This window comes from Adiantum capillus-veneris, chromosome 18 (genome assembly GCF_014529385.1).
Source record: "Adiantum capillus-veneris isolate H3 chromosome 18, ASM1452938v2, whole genome shotgun sequence".
NCBI lineage: Eukaryota > Viridiplantae > Streptophyta > Polypodiopsida > Polypodiales > Pteridaceae > Adiantum > Adiantum capillus-veneris.
The window spans coordinates 26412560-26429918 of NC_140948.1; the positions used below are offsets into that span (position 1 = coordinate 26412560).

General features: G+C 44.4%; 1 protein-coding gene across 1 annotated transcript in view; it reads left to right on the forward strand.

Annotated features, from left to right (window-relative positions):
* The first annotated feature begins 3779 nt into the window (after positions 1-3779).
* LOC147435382 (PHD finger protein ALFIN-LIKE 2-like) overlaps positions 3780-17359 on the forward strand; it is a 28199-nt gene continuing 14619 nt past the window's right edge. The window contains exons 1-3 of the mRNA XM_086488453.1: positions 3780-4045; positions 4135-4167; positions 4454-4676. Of these exons, the coding sequence (XP_086344579.1) occupies positions 3943-4045; positions 4135-4167; positions 4454-4676 (359 nt within the window). The 5' untranslated portion in view covers positions 3780-3942. The remainder of the gene's footprint in view (positions 4046-4134; positions 4168-4453; positions 4677-17359) is intronic.

Consider the following 17359-nt stretch of genomic DNA (forward strand, 5'->3'; position numbering starts at 1 on the left):
GATGACACCTGCCTTCCACTACTAACTCCTCTCTTTGTTGTTGGCTGTGATGGTGGCAGGTAACATTTGAAGGACTTGCCATATCTTACATGCAAATGGAGTATTGAGGATGTGTTTTCTTTTATTGTACTTTGCCCACATTTTCACATGATAAATTGGGATTTTTTTGGCATTCCCTGGTTATTAGTAGATGATTGTCATCTTTGTGCTCTGATTATTGAAATCCTCCTACACACACACACACACACACACACACACACACACAAGGTAAGCCCAAGCCCCAAGAGGCAGCAAGGACACACGTCAAGCCCCTACCTATGTTGCCCTCACGGTGTGCCTAAAGCCTATTGGTTGACCTCCAATGATAAATTAGTTAATTTAATTAATTATTTTTGCATTTATCAAGTCCTCTCTCTCAAAGGGGAAAGGGGGACACTTGTCCCAAGGCTACCCTTGTTGCTTGATATGCCTCTCGCATGTGATTGGCTAGGCGTGGGGGGATCCTATGAGCTTCAAGCATGAGCTACAAGGGGGGGTCGACCAAAGCAAGAAGGGGGGCTTCTTGGGGGGTATACTCTCCCACACACACTCACACACACTCTCATTGTGTGAAGTGCAAAGTGCAAGAGCTCTATCTCCTTCTCCAAGCTAGTAGAGAAGTTGAGAGCCTACACCAACACTCTTGGCTATGGAATGCAAATCCAGCCAAGAGCCATGCTTCAATGCTTAAGCTTGCCATCTTCATTACAATGCTATTATGTATGCTAGCAAGAAGAGTGATGATAAGTGAGGAACTACTTCTTTCTCTTATGGAATGTTTCTTCTTCCTCTTCCCTACCCTCAATCCTGCTAGCTCTCTCCATCTTCGAAGGTGTTTGAGGCCTTGGGACTGAGGCTTGGGATAGTTAACGCTTTTTGCAAAGTTTATGTTATGCTCGTGATGCGTGAAGCTTTCAATCTTCATTGCATCACCTAGGTCACAAGGAACACAAAGATTGTATTGTACCAAGTCTCTTTTGATGGGAGAATCTATAATACAAATGCCTATTGGAGGGCGGACCGGCTCCACATAAATCTGGTCCTCAACTGTTGTCACGTTCTCTAAACTCTCTCTTTCTTGAAAGGTATTGTTCATGCCAAGTTAATTAAGTACTATGATTATGTTGCTATCATCAATTAAGTTCACCCTCTATGCTCTCAAAGTAGTCTCACAAAAATTCTTTCTCTAATTTTCCTAATTCCGCTACTCTCAAAGTTCGTAGGCCATTTCCATTACATAGAAACATCCCTACAATGGACTCTTGGTTGAGTTGGTGGGAGGTGCGTATTGCACATTGGGGGAGCATCATGACAGTGGTAGAGAGAAGTGCTGATGGGGCAAACACTCCAAGAACCAACTTGACTGAGAGTAAGCATGGCAGTTGGCTTGTAGTCGAAGGATTCAAAAAAAAAATCTCATTGTATGACGCATGTACTTCAAATATGGCGAATGTAATACTACAAAGCACGAAGGCAGTTTCTCATGCCATCTCTTATAAGTGACATGTTTTACCTCTCAACAATACCATTTTGCTAAGGTGTATAAAAAACTTGCGAGTAGCCCACCTTGAACTATCTTTTGGAAACCCAGAATGCTAGATTTTTAATAGAGCCTTCACAAACATGCTTAGATGGTGCCTCTAAAGGGGGCAATGAGGCAATCATATAAAATCTGTGCAAACACGAAATGTGCATACCATAGTTTTGCATCCGAAATAGCTCTAACATTCGTAAGTGCATTTGCAAAGTTTTTCACACACTTGTCATGAAAATTGAGCTTGTATTTCCCATGAGACAAAGTACTTGATGCCACAATAGTCTGACTTGAACGAAGATTGTGAACAATGCATCTGTCGCCCACAAACTTTACAACAAGACGAAGTCTCGCTAATGTAGAAACAAACAACAAACTCTTCTTGATCCTAGACTTGCCATTAACGGAAGCGATCACATTCTTTCCAACTCCCTAAACTAGAAAAGAGGCATTGTTGGCACAAGTGACAGTATTTCTGTCAGGGACAACATCAATAGAAGTGAACAAGTCAAGACGATATCTAATGTAGCACCGTTGTCAATATACCGTACACATGAATTTGTAGCCTCAATAATCCATGCATTACAGACTGAAGGGTAATACTAACGCTGTGCACTAAAAGCCCATTATGCATCACCAACAAGATTTGTAGATTCTACAATGGCTACATTTGAAGAAGATTCACTTTCTTTCTTACATGCTTCTTTAGCCTTTAGCTTAGGACAATGCTTTATTAGATGATCAAAATCTCTACAATAGCTTCAATGCAACTTTTTTGCTCCTCTTTCAATAGATCTACCAGATGCATTGCTACTATGGGAGGCATTTGTCATAGACGGTTTGCTACCTAAAGAAGGAACATTGGAAGTAGTAGCAGTGTTTATTGCTCCCTCTTCTTTGTGCCACGATAAAAGCCTGATCAACAACACATTTCTTAGCCCTTTTTTTATTGACATAGCCTCCTGTGATAGCAAACTACCCAATGTATCGAACTTAACAGCATTGCCATTGCCTTGTGCAACAAGCCTCCAAGTAGAAGCAAAAGTCTAATACAAATCTAGTAATGCATCCAAGATAGTTTGCATAAGTGAATGGTCGGGAATGACTTCACCCACAGAGCAATGAGTTGCTCATTGATATCGTTGATTTTAATGTCTATTTTATCTTCCTCATGCATGACCTTTGATTCTAAATGTTTGTGTAGAAATGATATTTTTGCTTCATTGCAACCCGCATATCACCTAGGATGTCCCAAGCATGTTTTGCTGTTTTTCTTGAATAACAAAGCTCTAAGACAAAAGAGGAAGGAATCAATGTATGGCTTGAAAAATTCTACATAGGATTGTATTGGCATATTTCATAGTGGAACTCGAGGTATGTGCATGATTTATACTCTCAATTTTCTCTCGAGAAGAGAGAGAGAGAGAGAGAGAGAGAGAGAGAGAGAGAGAGAGAGAGAGAGAGAGAGAGAGAGAGAGAAAATTGTGCAACGATGGATGCATGATGTGGTCATATACTCGTTCTATAACATTTCGTGTGCATATCCTTGCTATTATGGTAAGGGATATCACTTTTGATGTCTTGCAATATCATGATACTAACATAATTTTTAAGCTAAGGAGATGCACATTCCGAATTATTTATTACTAGGTGATCCATAGGTCATACTTAATCTAGGTTTGAAATTGAAAACGAAAAAATTATATTAAGTCTAGAAATATTATTAGATTGGTTTGCATATTACCACTTTCACTCTACATATGAGTAACACAAGTTAGTTGGGTGTCTTGAGCTAATTTGCTCCAATGTTGTAGCGATCTTGAGGATCGGTAGACATGTTTGGCCATGCCTTTGCTACTTTCTGTCATTGGTTTCCTTGGGCAAAATATAAGGTTTTGCCGAGTGTATTTTCATCAACGTGGTATACATCTTTCATTATGCATGCAATGGGTCTTCCAAGAAGTCAACCAAAGTCCAAGCACTCTAGATCTTGCAACAACAAGATCCAATGGTTTGGGCACATACAAATTCTACCTTTCTCCTTGATTCGAACACTCATACCATAATAAAGTAAGTAAATTGCAAATAAAATTTTCAAGTTGAAGCTTGAAAATTGGTACTTTAAATTATAAAACACGAACCTAGTCAACACACACGGATATCATCAAGTGTCGGTTTACGTTCTGAGTTCAAACCCGATCGGCAGCTTCTGCTAGAAATGATAAAAAAACAATAAGTGCCAAGTGCAGCGCCCTCGTCTACGTAAGTTGGAACTGATTGCAGGATCCTGCTTCCACGACTGAACAGTTAGGCTAGATAACAAAGAGTGTGTGAGAGAGAGAGACACACACACATAGAGAACTTAAGCAATGGAAGACGGCTCTATCCAGCATACTAACCCTCGCACAGTGGAGGATATCTTCAAGGATTACAAAGCTCGCCACGCGGGTCTGCTTAAAGCCCTCACCTCTGGTAAGCCACACTTCTCTTTGTCTTCCCCTTTTCTGGGTTTATCCGCTTCTTTCCTCTCTAAAAGATCGCCCATTTGATGCTTTTTGTAGAGGTGGAGGCCTTCTATCAATCATGTGATCCAGGTTTGCTTTCTTTCTACCTCACTCATACACTCTAGACTTTATTTTTCGGATCTGTTTGTTGTTCACATAGAATTGAGACCCTTCTAAGCTCCTGCCATTTATGTAGCACCATGTTCCATTGCTCATGTTAGTTAGCTTGGCTGTTGCACATGGAACAAACATGAATTTTCACATACCTACCTTCAGTTTTTTCACTGTCTGTAGTAGCACAATGCATTGTATCATCTACTCCTTCATTTGTTTAGATGGCCCTAACTTACAAGCTGTTGTGCAACTTTATGATCAGACAAAGACAATCTATGCTTGTATGGCTATCCAAATGGAAAATGGGAAGTGAATCTGCCTGCTGAAGAAATACCACCTGAGCTTCCAGAACCAGCTTTAGGTATAAATTTTGCCAGGGATGGGATGCAAAGACAAGATTGGCTGTCCCTTGTTGCTGTCCATAGTGATGCATGGATTCTATCTGTTGCATACTACTTTGGAGCTCGCCTTGACAAAACAGAGAGGTGCGGCGTTTCTATTTTAGATCTATTTTCAGGTTTTCATTGAGAAAAATGTAGAGTCTTTTTTGCAAATATGAATTCTCGATCCAGGGACAGATTGGATGAGTGGCTAGAGTGCTACTTAGAGTGTGGCATGACCATGTCAGATTTACCGACTCCAGTACCCCCCTCTTTTAAAAAGACTAGTCGTCCTTGATTGGGCACATGCAATTTCCAAAAGGCAAAATCTTGAACACAAACATCAGATTCTAGTGCCGCTTTCATGTATAAGAGTCGTGCATCCAAGAATTCCTGTAGACCCTCCATACACACTGAGATCATGCCCTCCAACCAAAGATGATAACTAAGTTCTTATGCTACAAGTGGAAAGTTGTCTTCAATACTTCATTTGATTTAGTATGTGACGCAATTAGCCTATTTTTTAACTGTATATAACGATGAGGCATACTGGCCCCACACATCAGGAGAAGTAATCACTGGGGGAGGGGAGTGCTCATGAAAGAATCGCCATGCCTCGCCTGAGTCTCTACTCAAGAATAGCTGATACAAGTCTCGCTCCATCTGGGCCAAGTAAGCTCGTTTCTTCCGTCGCACAAGGCGCCGGGAAGCAATCTGAGATTGTCTATAAGTGATGGCTCCCAAAAGAAGATCCCTCTGAAGCTGGGCTCTCATCTCTCTCCACTCCTGATCATACCAACTATTTTGGGGCATGCTCCCAGAATATCACCTCCGACCCGGCTGAGTGTGTGGGTATGCCTCTGATGCTGCACCATGCAGTGTCTCAATCAGTAAAGTGGTGCACTCCTCCACTGACAGGCTAGGACCAGCTGTGCATAGACGGCTATAGATCTCCTCTGTATAAACCGAGTCAGTCTCTGGTGTAAATGTATAATGGGTATGTGACCTGCCTGTTGATGTTTGGGCAATACTATACTAAAATGAAACAGACAATGCCAAAAGTGCATGATCCAGTGCTACGTCCACTGGTCTGGCTGCCCCTATGAAATCTTGAATACAAGGAATAAAGCTCGGCTGTGCCATCACATAGTCCACTATACCAGCCCCGTGTCTGTGTGGAAAGCATGTGAACCCGGTTGTTCAAGGAAATCGCTGTAAGCCATTAAGTATGACTTACCCATGTGTAGTCGTCATCTCCGTGAGGTATCTCCCATACTCCGTTTGCTCTCTGTCATGTGAGCATCTGTCAAGCCCCAACTCACCCACATCTAGCTCTCTAAGCATCTTATCTGAAGTGTCGTAGAAGACTCTGCCCGTTCGGGCATTGAAGTCCCCTAGGAGGATGATATCACCATCCCTAGAAAATTCCCATATATGATCATCTAGTATAGAGAAAGGCGATTGACCTATGGATGCAGCATATACTGACGTACTAGGGGGGAAGTAACATATGGCAATGTATAGAAATCGGCCTTTGTCAGCTCTGAGCCTCACCCACATGTATCTAGCATGATCAACTCTTCGTACAATATGTAGTAGTGGCTGTAACTCCTCCCAAAATAACAATACTACTCCTCCTGAACCTCTACTCCCATGCTCAAATCTCGTGACTGTCCTGTGGGATGTCTCTCATCTGTATCCCACCACATGTGGCATAAGATGTCCAGGGGCCTGATGAGTCTCTGAGAAGAAAACAATGTCCCTATCTCTGAAACTGTCCTCAAATGCACCAACGTCCAACCTCATAGATCCATTACAATTCCAAATAGCCATCTTCAGTGTGATCCCATAGGTCTCACACCGTCATGTAGAGCGCCGCTCTACAATCACCACCCAACCATCTCTGTAAAAGGCTATCTTTCCCTTCTCCCTTGCCGCCGTAATCTCTGGCATTACCTCTCTCATATGCGCAAGTTGTGAGAGAGTGAGATCATCACCGAGGAAAATACCTGTCTTCTTGAGAGTAGGCCTCTTTCCCTCCTCTTCCAAGGAGGGGAAGCGTAGTATGAGAGCTCTCCCTTTTGAAGATTCTCCCGGGCCATCACTCTTCTTGCCCACTCTCCATGCCTTTGTGTGTGAAGGCTTGTCCACCCCCATCATGGATGTGAGGCTTGTGACCTCTTTTTCCACATTGTTAATGTCGTTGAGGCCGGTTACCCTCACATGTAGAGCCCGCATCCTCCTCCTTTGTTCCTCTTCGAGGGTCATGTTAATAAGAGTGGGTGTACAAGGAGCTTTCTTACCTTTCCCTTTCTTGGCGACCTCAATCCATTTTTCGGCCTCTTCTACTTTCTTTCGTGTTGCGGAGATGACCGTGGCCCATGACTTCTTCTCCTCACCTTCCTTGATAACCCATATTTCTTCTCTCATGTTATTCAATTCTTCCATCATGGATGGCTGAATTTCGCCTTCTTCGAGCTGTCCACTTTTTACTTGTAGATTTCGGATGATGGAATCTTGGATGACCACTTTCTCCTCGAGCAAAGTGATCCTCCTACACATGCCATCTCTTTCTTCGGTCCATCTTTGAACAATAGTGCTCCTCTTCTTTCTCCATTCTTCCACTTCGTTTCTCCATTCTCTCATTTCCTTCTCTATTGTCGATATCCTCTTCCCTGTCTGCATGAAAGAGGCTTTGTGGGCGGCCGGCGAAGGATCCGTCTTCTTACATGTGGGGGAAGCCTTCGGCACTTCTCCGATGCTGCCCATGAGTGAGTGAGAGAGAGGAGGAGGAGAAGAAGAGAGAGAGAGAGAGAGAGAGAGAGAGAGAGAGAGAGAGAGAGAGAGAGAGAGAGAGAGGCCCTGGACGTAGTGGATTGATTTTCCATTGTGATATCAAACAACTCCCCACCTTAAGCAACCACTGTACTTCCAACTATGGTGGCTGCTTAAGATTTACAATAGTGGAGGTGCTCTACTTGTATTATCACAGGCACAAATTGCTCGAGTTCCTCCCGGATCATGGTTGCCCTACCCACCTTGGCTGCCTTCATCAGATGTCTTCCTTCCTCATTGGAAACCTTTACCCGCAACACATTCTCCTGTTTGTTGCCGAAACATCCTGAGCATTAAGTTGTCGTCTACCTCCCCTGTGCTGTAGAGGAAACGGCTTGGAGGGGCTCCCCGGTCTTGCTTCAACCCAACGAGCAACGAACCCTGCAAGCACAGGGCCCTACATTGAGTCACGGTGCAAGCACAGCCTGATGTGCAGCGAGCCCTGCAAGCACAGGGCCCTACATTGAGTCACGGTGGTTGGTATCTGTGGAGGAGTGGAAGTTTCTTGCCTCGCTGCAACTATGGTAAAAGCTTCTAGGTAGGCTTGCTTTCAGCTTGCAATTCTTGCTTTGCTATATGTGTATGTGATTATGTGTGAGTTGGGTGTTTGTGAAGAGTTGGTTTTGCATACATTGTTTTCTTCATACTCTTATAAACCGACTATGGGGTGAGTGTGTGTCAGAATAGGCAGTGGAAGATGCAACGAAGACAAGAACTGACGTGCAATCCGGTGAACACCTTGACTCCGATCTAGAACACCTGCAATGCCACATACATGAGCAAGGCACCTGTGGAGAAGAGAGATCATTGAGGTAGAAAGGGATGGGACATCTGAGAGAGAGAGAGAGAGAGAGAGAGAGAGAGAGAGAGAGAGAGAGAGAGAGAGATTTGGGAAAGGTTCTCCATATTGATAACAAACTGCTCATACAAGTGACCAAGGGTTGTCCAACAAATCTGACATGCCCCAATGGATAGACCCGATGTACGCAACTGTGACTCCTACCGCCATCTGCTTCTGCACACGAGACCAGTGACACGGTCTCCACATGGACCCTGCCGGGAGCGTACGAGCATGCTGAAAATCGCTGGACAGCAGCGTTTTCATCACCTCGCAGTTGCGTTTTTGGGTGGACAGCAAACACATGGCTTGTGTTTTTTCAGAGAGGATGAAGTTACCTCCTGCTAGGACACCATCCGGTGGTGGTCCGTGCGGTCTCTTTGTGACTGTTGTAGTACACAGTATCTTCGACATCGGCTTGATCGGGCGTACGATCCTTGGGAGATCCATTCATTCTAGCCATCATTCGGCGGTTGCGCACTCCAGAGGGGGTGGTGACTTGTGGTTTGCAATGGATACACCTATGCACTCATTAGAGGAGTTCACACGAGATATGGCCATGCTCATGGCATATGGGATTTCGACATTCCAAGAGAGGACACCACCATCTTGGGTGGACAAACACTTACCAATTGACCTCGACACGTCAGATCACTTGCTCATGTCAAAAACTGCTAACGTGTCAAAGCCCTGAAGAATGGAGCCAACTTACAGATGCCGGCCGAGGGGCCTAAACCCTAAGAAGAACAAGTAACAGAAGAAGTCCTCTAAACTTATGGGGACCCCGTCCGATGGGGCCCCAAGTGACATAAAGGAAATAAAGCAGGACTCACACACACACACACACCAGAACTTGCGAAGCAGGCTGATGACACGGCAGATTTTTGAAAATCACGCTGGTTGATGACGTGGCAAATTTGTACAGATTTCCGCTTTTCACTCTGGCAGTGCTGACGTGACAGGATTGTCAGCTTTTTGGCTTTGCTTTTGGACGAGATGCTTTTGAGTTTGAAGGCTTTTCACTGTAATTGCTTTTAAGGCCAAGGGCCTTTAAATATGAGGTTAGGGCTCATTCTCTGGCATGCTTCCTGGAGAAGGTGTAGAGTATGGAGTATTGGCTTGTATTGTGTTGATGCAATATAAAGAAATACTAAAAGGGGCGCCAAGGTTTGGGGCCAATACTCTCTAGGGTGGAATTCCGCCACTCCGTATCGTGTATCGTCTCTCTCTCTCTCTCTCTCTCTCTCTCTCAGTTCAGTTGTTATTAAGTATTAAAAGTTTGTTCAGTCTGTTCTTTTCTATTGGCACGTGGTGCCCGTCTTGTGACAGTGCTATCTGAGCATCAAGCATATGCTTTTCTGAAAGCATACCTGTCCCACCAAGGAGCAGACAGAGCAAGATTGCACTTTCAAAAGTTCATTGGAAATTTTAGCTCCGTGCTCCGACCCCGGACTTATTAGCCACTCCCACCCTTACTTCATCGCGCATCGGGTGCGCTCTCGTCTTCACCGCTCATGTCTTACAGGGCATAAGCCATAAAGATCACTTGCAAGAGAAGGATCCAAGATTTGTTTCAAACTGCTATTTTTCTCAGAGACAGTGCCATGCGGATGTTGATGTCTACAGCTACCAAGCAGCGCAATTTAAGGACTTGGCAAGCTTTCAAGAAAAAATTTGCCCGAAGTTATATGGTTTTTGACATCTTCCTTCGGAGCGCAACTTTTGGCAGAGTGGGTTATCTTGAAATGCTTGCCATGAAAACTCTAGCAGATTTTAACTTGAAATTTCTCGACATCTCTCAGTAGATGTCTCTTCACGAGCAGATGACCTTGGAGGTCCTGTGCGATTGCTATCTTGGGGCTACCACCGCCGCCAAAGAAACAGTGTTTGTCCAAGAGCTGATGGACCATGCTGTGCTCGGCTACGACCCTATGGAATGAACCTAACCCTAAATTTTTGGTGCAGGTTTCAGGTTGGAAAGCCAGTCGACTTTTCGAGCTTGACTGATGTCGAGATTGCTTTTTAAGTTTAAAATCTGTTTGAGAACTTGTTTGGTGATCCGGTTTGGAATTTGCTTGAAATGGACGGTATCTGTTTTGAACCTGTCTTGGTGCCAATTTGAATTGTTTGACTCTGGTTGTAATAGTGGTTTCAATGATTGGTGAGTTTACTCCCGGGTGGAGTAGTGAGAAATGATGTTTGAGAATGCTTGTTCATACTTATGGCCCGGACCCTTGTGGTTATTTACGGGGGGGAGTATTGTTGTTGTGACTCCCAACCCGGACCTGGATGGTTATGTGGGAGGAGTATTAAGAAGTCTGAGCAGTGGTTACTCTCAGCACCTCCAAACGACGCAGGCTGCGGTCTGGGAGGCGTTTGGTTGTAAAAGGCCTCTATATCTCCCAACCCGGACCTTTTTAGGTTATGCGGGAGGAGTGATGAGGGAGTCGTTGAATATCTCCCGGCCCGGACCTTGTTAGGTTATGCGGGAGGAGCGTTCATCGACAACTTTCTGTTTCTATGTCTTGTAACATGCATATGTGAGCATTTGTGTTGCATTGTGATGTGCCAACTATTGAATATTCCTAATTGGATGAGATTGCCTGGGTATGTAATTTTAGTGCATCAAGACACCCGTGGAAGATCAGTGCGGTCTAGGTGTGATGGCTAATTTTACTACGCTGGAATATCAAGAGTTTTGATCTGGACGAAAGGAGAAGCTAACTCCTTGATCAAAAGAGTCGAAAGGAGAAGCTAATTCCTTAACAAAAAGAGCAAACTGATTGTCCGTCGGAATGACCCTCGGAAATTTTTGAGCTAACTTGAGTTGTTTTGCAGATATGCTGTGATCGCAGACGATTACTCTCTTTCAAGAAGGGGAGATGTCACAAACTATTGACATGTCAAAGCCCTGAAGAATGGAGCCAACTTACAGATGCCGGCCGAGGGGCCTAAACCCTAAGAAGAACAAGTACTAGAAGAAGTCCTCCCAACTTATGGGGACCCCGTTCGATGGGGCCCCAAGTGACATAAAGGAAATAAAGCAGGACTCACACACACACACACAAGAACTCGCGAAGCAGGCTGATGACGTGGCAGATTTTTGAAAATCACGCTGGCTGATAACGCGGCAGAATTGTACGAATTTCCGCTTTTCACGTTGGCGGTGCTGACGTGGCAGGACTGTACGAATTTCTGTAAATTGCGCTGGCAACTTTTTGGCTTTGCTTTTGGACCAGATGCTTTTGAGTTTGAAGGCTTTTCACTGTAATTGCTTTTTAGACCAAGGGCCTTTAAATATGAGGTTAGGGCTCATTCTCTGGTATGCTTTTTGGAGAGGGTGCAGAGTCTGGAGTACCGGCTTGTAGTGTGTTGATGCGATATAAAGAAATACCGAAAGGGACGCCAAGGTTTGGGGCCAATACTCTCTGGGGTGGAATTCCGCCACTCCGTGTCTCGTGTCGTCTCTTTCTCTCTCTCTCTCAATTCAGTTGTTATTGAAGTGTTAAAAGTCTGTTCAATATGTTCTTTTCTATTGGCACGTGGTGCCCGTCTTGTGACAGCTTACACAAGAGCATCTACATGGACTTAGGAGTGGATCTTGGATTTCTTCTTAGACAGGTTCATTGCTTGGATCTAGAGACTGGAGTGGGACTTGAGTGCTTTGGACTCTCTCGGAGAGTTTACCCATGAGATGCGGAAGATCAGGCATTATTACGCGACTACATCCGGAGTCACATGGATGGTAGTGCAGTTGCTCTTTTACACTCTTGATCATTTGGATTGCTACTTTCAGAGTTGCTTACACTCACCCTTGGTAACCTTACAGCAGACTCATCCCCCGACCTGGGTAGTAGGCCACTCCCAACTCATTTACATTGAGAGCCACACCGAGTTGCGGTTTGGTGGTGTTGTTGGCGTGGATTCTATTTTGGTTGACACCGACGGATTGGAGGTAGGAGATAGAGGCAAGACAGCACAGACGGATTGGTCTGGCCTTTCCTCTTCTTAGAGAATAGCGCAAACTTCTGAGTCTGGATTTCCCCTTATCTTGGATTACCCTAGCTACTGACAAGACACCATCAGTGGTAGTCCGTGCGGTCTATCGAGGGCTGTTGTAGATTACGGTAGCTTGTACAGTGCAGACTGTTTAGTCTTGCTTTCCTTGATTCGGAGGATGTTATGGCGCAGATTGCCACATCTGGCCTTCTTGGAGTTTTACTTAGCTTAGCCACCTGGCCACACTGGGTTGCAGGTTCATGCATTGATAGGCTTCCGTGCATTCTCATGACGGTTCTTGGGGTTCTCCATTTTCTTCAGACGGTTCGACTACAGACACCACAGATCCTATTGGGTAGGACACTTGGAGGTCTATTGACACTTCTTTTACCACAAGGAGTTGTTTTCACACTCAATTCGGGACCTTCACGCAGTATCTTCCCCCTGTATCGGCGGAGTACAACAATTTGCTACACTACTCGTGATAGCATCTTTCCACGTAGATTTCTTGGCGGTTGGGACACCCCAGATTGTTGCAGACATCGCAGCAGACATCTTCATCATTTGCCTCACATCTTCGGCTTCACGCGGTTTGTTCAGCATTTGGTGCTGAGAGGGGGTGTTAGATTTACACCACTTTGCTGCTTCATAGGTCTAGGACATACTTGTACGGGTAGTATGTCTCCGGGCTGGCCACCCATAGCCTAGGTTTCTCTTGGTCCGGCCCCCCGAGTTTGGGACCGGCCGCCCACTTTTGTCTGGGCGCCCACATATATTTCCATATATCATTTTTCTGTTGGTCGTGGGGATTTTTATAAGGCCTTGCCCTACCTCCCCTTGGGCACCTATTTATGGAGCCAAGGGGGTACCCACTTCCACATCTCTTATCTCACAGAGATCACACATCTGTATTGAGGTTCTCTTGCTCTAGTAGTCAGTGGGGGGCTGATCGCCCCCTTTCCTACACATAGCGTTTGTGTTCTCTCTCTCTCTCTCTCTCTCTCTCTCTCTCTCTCTCTCTCTCTCTCTCTCTCTCTCATGCTTCCGTACACTCGCACTCCCACAGCTTTTGGCAAAGAGGCACGTCTCTTGAGCGAAGGGTCGTGACCATCCAAGCGTAGGGGTTCTCCTTGGCATGGCACTTTGCGTATTTGCAAGTAGGAGTAGATGTAATACTGTAAGAAAGTCACAATCGTGACATTCCCTCCCATTTAAAATGAGAGCCTTTGTTAAAGAAATGACTTTTGATGTTGATAGAACTTTGGAAAAGCATTGAATCTTTGAAAATCTTTAGTCTTTGAGCTATCTGAAACCTTTGTCTTGAACTTTTGCTTCTTGCGAAACCTTTTTGCTTTGACTGCTAAATCCCATGTCATTGCATTGTTCAAAGACTTTTTAGAGAATATGGCATAATCAGGTTGACTGCAACAAGAGGTTGATCTTCAAAATTCTTCATGTGATGTAAGACTTCTGGTTCAAAATCTTCCAATAAATGTGAAATAGTTGGTGAAAAGGAAATCTTCTCAAGACATTTTCCAGAGAGGGTAACTTCAATGTTACTAATCATTGGAGAGAATTTTGGATTGAAACTGCAATCATTTACCATCCCAAAATTCTTCAGAATCATCTTCAAAAACTGCCATTTCATGACTTGCAATTGGCATATCATCATCTGGCAAAGAATCAAAGAAAGCATAGTCGTCTTCAGACTCGGAATCTGCAGCTATGTCCTTATCTTTGTCTGGTAACGAAGTATCTCTTGGCAAAACTTCTTTATCAATAATAATTTCTGCATCTGCATCGGAGATCATATTCGTTTCATAATCCACTGTATCATGCTGTTTGACTTGTACACGTGAGGCTTGAATTACTCTTTCCGCATGATAAAGCCCATGTAAAATCATTCCAGGTCCATCTTTGAACAAGTTGATAGTATGTCCTTGAAAGCTAATTGCTAGATCATATTGAAATAACCAATGCTGAGCAAGAATCATGTCATAGTAAGATAAAGGCATGACTTCGAAATCGAGTTGATCTGCATAAGTTTGAATACCAAATTGCAACTGTCGAACTGTCTCATCACAAGTTAAAATTGATCCATCTGCTAATTCCACATTATATAAGTGAGATGTCTTCTGAGTTGGTAAGCCAAGCTGTTGAACTATCTGAGTGCTGACGAAATTATTAGAGCATCCGCTGTCCACCAAAATGTTGATGGAATGACTGTTGAGAGTTCCAAGAAGACTCAAAACTTGCTTTGAAAGAGGCTCCAAAATTGAAGAATTGCACCGAGCATGCTTCATAAGAATAGTCGTATCCTCTGAGACACGAATTGTGTTGACCACAGATTTTCCTTTATCTTGAGTAGAAGCTGGTTAGCATTCGATGATGTTTCCATGTTGGAATTTCTTTTCAACTTAGATGGATTTGGGTTCTTTTGACATTGATACCATCTATGGTCACCACCGCAAATTGTACATAAACCATCCTTCTTTGAAGTTGAAGATGCATTTGACGAAGAGGTATCTTCGGCCTCCGACCCCGGACTTATTAGCCACTACCACCCTTACTTCATCACGCATCGGGTGCGCTCCCGTCTTCATTGCTCTGTCTTACAGGGCATAAGCCATAAAGAACCCAAGACTTGGAATTCATGGATTCAATAGAATATTTGCAGTTTCTGCTCAACGAACTTCACGACATTCTTTCGTGGCATCCTCAGCAGAATCTTTCGATGCTGCAAAGTTTTCAACAATTTTGAACTACATGTTAACCCCCTCTGATGCCCCAGGTGGTACCTCCTCCTCTGGCAACAGAAAGTACGAGAGCTTCCAACCGGCAAACTTCTCGGCCGTCTTTTCCGATTGGGGGAGTCTTCAGGAATATGGTGCAGCCATCTGACCCTGATCCAGTGCAACCGCCTTTGCCACCGCCATTGACCCCACCTCCACCACCACCACCGCCACCAGGCTACAATGGTTGGAGCCCATATGGATACCCTTATTATCCATACCCGGGATATGCACCTAACCAACCCAAAAATTTCAAAGATGGCGGCACGACAGTCAAATTTTTCACTTTTTCCGGGGTGAAAGATCGCAAGAAAGCATTGCAGTTCCTACAACAATTCGACAACATCTGTGCTTTAGGGAACTATAGAGAAGAATCCAAGATTTCTCGAGCAGCAGGATTTCTTAAAGATAATGCTATGCAATGGTGGAGTTCAATCGCGACACAACCGCATGCTCCAAGGACCTGGCAAGCTTTCAAGACAGTTTTTGCACGTAGTGACATGACTTCTATGTTTGAAGTCCAGATTTTGGCAGAGTGGGGCAACTTGAAAATGCTTGCCTTCGAAACCATGGACAATATAACCAAAGGTTTCTCGATGTGTACCTTCCGGTGTCCTTCTTTAGATCTGTTCCCTTGGAGGCCCAATGCGAGCGATACACCATTGGACTACCATTACCATTGCAGGAATATTGTCTATCCAAGCAAGTCTCCACCATGCAAGAACTTATGGACCATGCCGCAGTCGGCTACAAAATGATGAAGGGAAAGCTAGAGTTTACCACAGAAGAATCTCCAGCCACTAACCACAACTCTCGCCAACAAAGAACAAATTCTCGAGAGTCTCGTGAAAATCAACCACAAAGGCCTTGTTTGACACCTCAACAACGAGACACCTTACTACAAGAAGGCCGATGTTTTGGATGCTTTCAAACAGGACATAACTATTTTGGTTGTCCCCAACGCACTGACAGACCCGTGGAGGCGACTCCCGCGTCGACGGTCGACAGAAACCTAGGACCATCTCCAGCCAAACGAGCTAAATTGGCCATTGGATTACTACCTGACATCTATGGCATACGCCGTGAAAGTACAAATGAATTGTGTCGAGCATATGGCAAAGTCAATGGCTTTAAAGCCCTTATTTTCTTTGACCTCGGAGCTACAGAGAACTTCATCCATCCAGAATTCTTAAAGCAGATGCACTTTGATTATGATGTAGAGGGTGGAGAAATTGAAGCAGAGTTAGCCACGGGGCAAACTCAGAAAGTGGTAGTGCTCATTGGTGCTCTTCCAGTGACTATTCAAGATTATCATGGAAAAAAGCTGATTTCCACATCATGAAGTTTGGCAATTGTGACGTTCTATTAGGCATGCCTTGGCATGACAAGAATGATGCGACTCTTCAGGTTCGGAACTGAACCATCACCGTGATGTAGAAGGGCAAGCCAGTAGTCCTCAAAGTTCGGTTGTCCGAACAAAACCTTGAATGAACTCTCTAGTTGTTTTATAATTAGATACTTTTGAACTTTGTTTGAGAAAGTATTGTTTGAAACTTTGTTTGAAATGGATGGTATCTGTTTTGAACCTGTCTTGGTGCCGATTTGAAATGTTTTACTCTGGTTTTAATGATTGGTGATTTTACTCCCGGGTGGAGGGTGAGAAATGATGTTTGAGAATGCTTGTTCATACTCATGGCCCGGACCCTTGTGGTTATTTGCGCGGGGGGGGGGGGGGGGTATTGAATGATTGAAAAGTGTTGTTACTCCTGGCCAGGACGTGCATGGTTATATACGGGGGGAGTATTAAGAAGTTTGAGTAGTGGTTACTCTCAGCACCTCCAAACGACGCAGGCTACGGTTTGGGGGACGTTTGGTTGTAAAAGGCCTCTATATCTCATGGCCCGAACCTTTTTAGGTTATTTGTGGGAGGAGTGATGAGGGAGTCGTTGAACAGCTCATGGCCCGGACCTGGATGGTCATTTGCGGGGGGAGTGTTCATCGGCGGCTTTATGTTTCTATGTCTTGTAACATGCATATGTGAGCATTTGTGTTGCATTGTGATGTGCCAACCAGTGAATATTCCTAATTGGATGAGATTGCCTGGGTATATAATTTAGTGCAACAAGACACCCGTGGTAGATCACTGCGGTCTGGGTGTGATGGCTAATTTTATTACTTCGGAATATCAAGAGTTCCGATCTGGACGAAAGGAGAACCCAACTCCTTGATCAAAAGAGCCGAAAGGAGAAGCTAACTCCTTAACAAAAAGAGCAAACTGATTGTCCCTCGGAATGACCCTCGGAAATTTCTGAGCTAACTTGAGT